The sequence below is a fragment of the Galeopterus variegatus genome, unplaced genomic scaffold, assembly GCF_000696425.1.
Source record: "Galeopterus variegatus unplaced genomic scaffold, G_variegatus-3.0.2 Scaffold14702, whole genome shotgun sequence".
NCBI lineage: Eukaryota > Metazoa > Chordata > Mammalia > Dermoptera > Cynocephalidae > Galeopterus > Galeopterus variegatus.
The window spans coordinates 2361-8078 of NW_007740813.1; the positions used below are offsets into that span (position 1 = coordinate 2361).

Below are 5718 nucleotides of genomic sequence, written 5' to 3' on the forward strand. Positions count from 1 at the left end.
GGGGGTGGAGGCCGTGAGACCCACCCGTCCCGCTGGGGACCATGAGCTTTGCCTCCCGTGGGCGGTTCCTCTGAGCAGGGGTTTCCCGGGCTGTGGGGCTGGGAACTTATGAAGGCTGGCCAGAGGCCGCCCTATCCTGGCCCCTCCTCCCTCCAGCGCCTCACAGCCTCCCTGTTTCTAAGCTGCTCCACACACACCGGCCCCACCTCGACACTTGGGTCATGAACTCACCGAGACCACAGTCTTCCCGCCCAGATCTGTGGCACTTCCCGGAATGACACTGAGGGACACGGAATTCGTGCACCTCCCCCTCAAGCTTTTACCTTGTAACAGAGTGAGTGGCGGTGTCATTTTCCTCTTCCAGCGTGCTCAGCTGTAAGAACACGGCCCCCTTACTGAACTGATTTTCTGCCCTGCTGGCCTTTTCATCATGTGGTCCTTAACACAGACAGGGGAGGAGGTGCCCACTGCCTGATTAGCAAAACCAAGCCCTTAGTGAGGTGCACGAGTGTGTTTCCCATAAGACTGGCCCTGCTAGCTCTTTACGGTCTCTAATGCCAGCTGAGTACAATACCTTCCTGGTACCACAAGCCAGCTTTGCTATCTTGTACTTAATGACCTTTTCTCCTTATCTCTCTTGTCGTTGGGCAGGTGAAGAAGCTGAGACAAATAGAAGAGTGTTTCCTCCTCAGGCCACAAAGCAGGTACTTTCTGCAGCATCAGGCAGGAAGGGGACTCGGCCCCCTTCTTGCCTTTACAGTTACATCAGTTCTCACTCGGGATTCCACCCACATTCACGTCTGATTGTTGAGATTTCGTGGCATAAGGAAAAAAGGATTGGCTAAGAAACTTAGTGGCAGAAACTAGGCAAATCTTCATTCTAGTTCACATATCCCAATACAGGAAATGGAGATTGGCAGGCCCCGTGGGGGACATTCCTCATCCCTCCTAAGTAATCCCAAACCAAGGATTAGGGTGAGCCTGTCACACATCAGCAGAATGATGATGCTCAGAGTCAACAAGTGTGAGGACATGGCACTGTTGGTTGATGGAGTGTACACAGGTGAGTCTCTGTAAAGGCCATTTGCTGGTGTGTATCGGCATGTAAGATGTGCATGCCATGCGACACAGGCATCCTCTTGGACTTATCATCAGAAAACAAGCATTAGTGGTGATATTTCTAGTGTCAGAAAATGAGAAGCAGCTTGTAACTCTCCATCAGTAGAGGAAAGGTTAGGTAAATTATGGGACACCCAACAGAGGGATGCCATACAGGCAGTGAAACATAAAGTAGAAGAAGATGTACAGACAGAAAGAACCTGCTTGATGTGCTCTTTGGTGGAAAGATCTCGACCTATCCTGTAGATATGTTTGGGGAACAGCTTACCCCTATGTAGTAGTTTGCCAAGATGTCCGTAAAAAAGTACCACAACCCAGGTGGCTTGAACAAAAGGCATTTATTGTGTCTCAGTTCTAGAGGCTAGAACTCTGAAATCAAGGTGTCGGCAGGGTTCGTTTCTTCTGTGCGCTGCAAGAATCTGTTCTATCCCTGCGCCCTACCTTCTGGTGGTGGCTGGCAATCTTTGGCTTGTGGAAGCATCTCCCTGATCTCTGCCTTCATCTTCTCATGATTTTCTCCCTGTGTGCGTGTGTGTCTCTGATTGCTCCCTTTTTATAAGGTCATTGGTCTTAGGTCATACTGGGTATGGGCCCACTATCAGGACTTTTCTTTTACTTGATCCCCTGTATAAAGACCCAATCTTTACATATAAGGACACATTCTGAGGTGCTCAGAGTTAGTGCTTCAACACAGGAAGTTTGAAGGGACATCATGCAACTCATAAGAACCTGCAAAGGCCCTGAGTAGGAAGAAACATGGCATATTCTGGGGAGGGAAGGATGGCCTGTGTGACTACATGGTGGTCACTAAACGGGAGAGGAGAGCAGACGGCTGTGGCAGGGAGCCAGATCATGAGGGACCCCTGTGAGATGTGTGCATTCTGTTGTGGTTGGAGTGGGAATCCCTTGGAAAATTTGAGCACAGGAGTGACATAATCTGATTGCCGCTGTGCCAAGGCCACTATGACTGTAGTGTGGACACCAGGGTGCAGAGGGCAAGCGCTCAGGCAGGGGCCGATCGGGGAACTGCGTGAGAAGGCAGCAGGACATGAAGGGCTTGCACAGGGATTGTGGCCTTGGAGACTATAGAAAGGGATCAGATTCAGGTTAGTATTTGGAGAAGGTGCCATGTGACATTGGCAGGTGTAGGAAAGAGGAAGGAAAGAGTGCTGCTAGGTCTGGGGCAGGAACGCCAAGTAGATGGTGATGCCACTTACAGAGGTGGAAGGGAGGTGGATCTGGCAGGAGCTGGAGGCACGTGAGGGCTCAGAGGAGGGTCTTACTTCATGTGATGAAGGGCGTGTGGCCACGTTCCTCTGGAAACAGAATCACCTCCTCGTGGGAGAGGGGGAGGTACTGATTCTGAGTGAGAGAGGACAGTGGTAGGACCCAGGTCCTGGAGTGAGACACAGAAGCGCTGTTGACAGTGGCAGCTCACCTGAGAAGCGGGAGGATGACAGAAGATGTGGTGCAGAGTCAGGCAGGACTGCAGGTTGGGACGGGAGTGAACACCAGGTACTCTCGTCCCGGTAGGGCCTTGATCCTGAGTGTGGGCATGTTTTCTTAGAATCATAGGAGATTCTGAGTTTAAGTGCGTGTATTTGAGGAAAGGACGGGGAGGCACCACGCAGAGTGAAGGGAGGCGGCTCTTGGGTGTGGTACAGACCCAGGGGATGAGTCCCCAGTCGCAATAATGATGGCGATGATGACAAGTGCAGCCACAATCTGACGGCCCTGTGAGGTACCAGGTACTGGGCTGGGTGCTCTCAGTGCCTCATCTCCTGACCTCATGGCTACGAGGAAACTGAGGCTTCTTGACATGCTGTGACTGGCCGGAGTTTCTGTCTTCAGGCCCATGGCTCTATCTGCCCAGGGCCCGTACTCCATCCGTTGCACTGTCCTTGAGCCAGGAGGAGTGGCCCCTGTGCCAGGGGACAAACAGAGGCTACAGCGACCAGGACAGAAAGTACATGAAGTCAGGTCCTGTGTGGTTGAGAGCCCTGGCTTCATCGCTCTGTACTGCTTGTCCTCAGCAGTTGAGTGGGCCTGGCAGTGAGGATTAAATCCAATGATGCACGGATTGTGCCCACCCCAGGGCCTGTCACATAGAAGGTGTGTGTGACTAGGGCTAGTTGTTCTTATTCTCATTTTTTCCTCAGGGCTCAGGTCTGGGACAGGGGAAGGGGCTTGAATAGGGTGGCACTGAAGGAGTCAGGAGGAGACACCTGATGGGGCCACCTGACGACACAGGTCACTCCGAGGGCTGAGCTGAGGTTGGATACCAAGCACTTGTGCTCAGCAGCCCTGGGGTAGGAGCCAGGAAGCTCAGGGCCTGTGGTGCATGGGGCTGGCACAGCCAGTGAGCTGAGAGTATCAGCGAGGTCTGGGTGTGGAGAGGGCAGCAGGAGAAGAAGCAGAGCTCAGGACTGTCCCTGTGTGCTGCCAGAGGGCTGAAGCCAGCCCCGACTCTCACTAGCCCACACTCCTCTGTGTTCCCCTCTGTCACTTGATGACCCCTGACCACACACTGTCCTGCCTGTGCCTTTGTCTAGCTCTCCCTGCCACAGTCCGTGAGCTCTCTGAGCATTCCATCAGGTGGATCTGAGTCACCCAAATCCCAGCCTTCCCAGTCCCAGTCTTCCCTTGGGCCTGCTGTGCTGACAGATGGATGCAGTGAACCATTGAGGTCAGCATGGATTCAGGGCACCTGGGAAAGAGGGTGAAGGTCGGGCCCACTTGCCGTGAGCTTGGAGGACTGGTGTGTGATGAGCTTCTGTGTTCCCACAGACCACCGAGGCCCAGAGAGCTTGTGGAAGATGAAGATCTGTTGCCTCTCCTTCCGGCAGCCTTATGCTGGCTTTGTCTTAAACGGGGTTAAGACCTTGGAGACACGTTGGCGTCCCCTGCTGGGCAGCCACCAGAACCATACCATCGCCATCCACATTGCTCACAGGGACTGGGAAGACGACACCTGGTGGGAGCTGCTGCAGGGGAGGCTCAGGATGACGCCCGCTCAGATTCAGGCCTTGCTTCGCGAAGGGGAAAAGTTTGGCCGAGGAGTGGTAGCTGGTAAGTGACGATGTGCCGATCCTTGTACAGATGAGTCCAAGAGCTGCCACCCTGGATCTGGCTGGGGAGTTTCGGGGCTTCTCTTTTGGCTTGAAGTGGTTGGTGTATTTGCTGTGGTTTTGTTAAGCAACACACCTTGAAGGGGGCAGCAAGGGGCCCTGGGCTGGGGTCTGCAGGCCCAGCTTGCATCACTTCCGGTAAATCATTTCTCTGCTCTGGGCCTCGGTTTCTCCTTCTGACCTGTGAAGCTGGGTCAGGTCCATGATGTCATGTGGTGCTGGGCTGTGCGTGTGCATGTGTGGGTGAGCGTGTGTGTGGGGCAGAGACCACCAGAGGCAGCACAGCACATTGTGTGGGTCGGCTGCCTGCCTGGCTTCACATGCCTGCCCTGTCCCCACCACCAGTGACACCCTGGGCTAATCCCTTCACTTCCATGGGTGGTGGAGGGTCCACATCCGCACCTGTCCCTGGTGAACTGCCTCAGCGTCTCGTTGCCTCCATGTTCCCGGGCAGTGGCTGGTGCCCTTCCATTCTGAAATTCCTACCCTCAGCAGTCTTGCTGGCACCTGCACGTTACTTGTGTGGCTTCACGGAGGAGCAGGCCCTGTCCTCTTCATTTCTGGAGCCCTCCCTCTGCCTCATCCCAGATTCCCGGAACATGTTTGGTTCATCATCTGTGCTCAGAGAGAAGGCCCTGCTGCCCTTTTTGTCCTTTTGGTGATGTCATCTAAGTCTGTAGCGGCCATAATTTTGAATAACCAAGTTGTCACACTGGCAGGCCTTGGTTTATGGAAGGAAAAACCACCTGAGTGTTTCTCTCTTTGTGCACAGGGCTCATTGACATTGGGGAAACTTTGGAGTGTCCTGAAAACTTAGCTCCTGAGGAGGTTGTGGAACTGGAAAATCAAGCTGTCCTGACCAACCTGCAGCAGAAGTACCTGACTGTGATTTCCAACCCCAGGTGGTTACTGGAGCCCTTACCTAGCAAAGGGGGAAAGGATATATTCCAGGTTGACATCCCAGAGCACCTGATCCCTTTGGGACAGAAGGTGTGACGTGTGTAGGCTCTTGAGAGGAATGCAGCTGAGAAACCAGCTAAATCATGGCACCGTTGATTCGCCATCTTGGCTCACGTGCATGTAGATCAGGTTAAGTGTGAATTACCCCTGCATTGTAGCGTGCTTCCCACTACATGAGGTTCACAGAAACGGGTTTAAGTTCTTACAAGAAGGGAATAGGGGGTGTTGCTGGTCATTTTGTTCCTGCTAATGTAGATTGTAGAAATAAATGTGTCAAACATAACTGTGAAGTGTTTGGGGCTCCCTTATTTTTCCCCAGTCTTTGTTCTGGTCGAAACTCATCAGCTCTTTGAACAGCAATCTTGTGACCTTGTGCAAAGTGTGGGTCCAGGCACTGAATGGTTGCTCAACAGTGATCAGCCATCAATAGCCTGACACATCCAGGATGAAGAGGACATCAGAGTTAGAAACATGCAGCTCTCCATCCTTCCAGATTCTTCTAGGTCTCTTG

The 5718-nt window shown here is 53.0% G+C and overlaps 1 protein-coding gene across 4 annotated transcripts in view; it reads left to right on the forward strand.

The window, feature by feature from the left end:
• The window catches only part of LOC103582035 (uncharacterized protein CXorf40 homolog), a 7739-nt gene extending 2249 nt beyond the window's left edge, over positions 1-5490 (forward strand). For 2 of the 4 annotated variants that reach the window (XM_008563725.1, XM_008563723.1), the window contains exons 2-4: positions 652-704; positions 3907-4188; positions 5020-5490. In XM_008563725.1, the coding sequence (XP_008561947.1) occupies positions 3936-4188; positions 5020-5243 (477 nt within the window). In that variant the 5' untranslated portion in view covers positions 652-704; positions 3907-3935 and the 3' untranslated portion in view covers positions 5244-5490. Of the gene's footprint in view, positions 1-245; positions 335-651; positions 705-3518; positions 3806-3906; positions 4189-5019 lie in introns of those variants that run through there. The other 2 variants (XM_008563724.1, XM_008563722.1) reach the window with 2 other exon arrangements.
• The last annotated feature ends 228 nt before the right edge of the window (positions 5491-5718 follow it).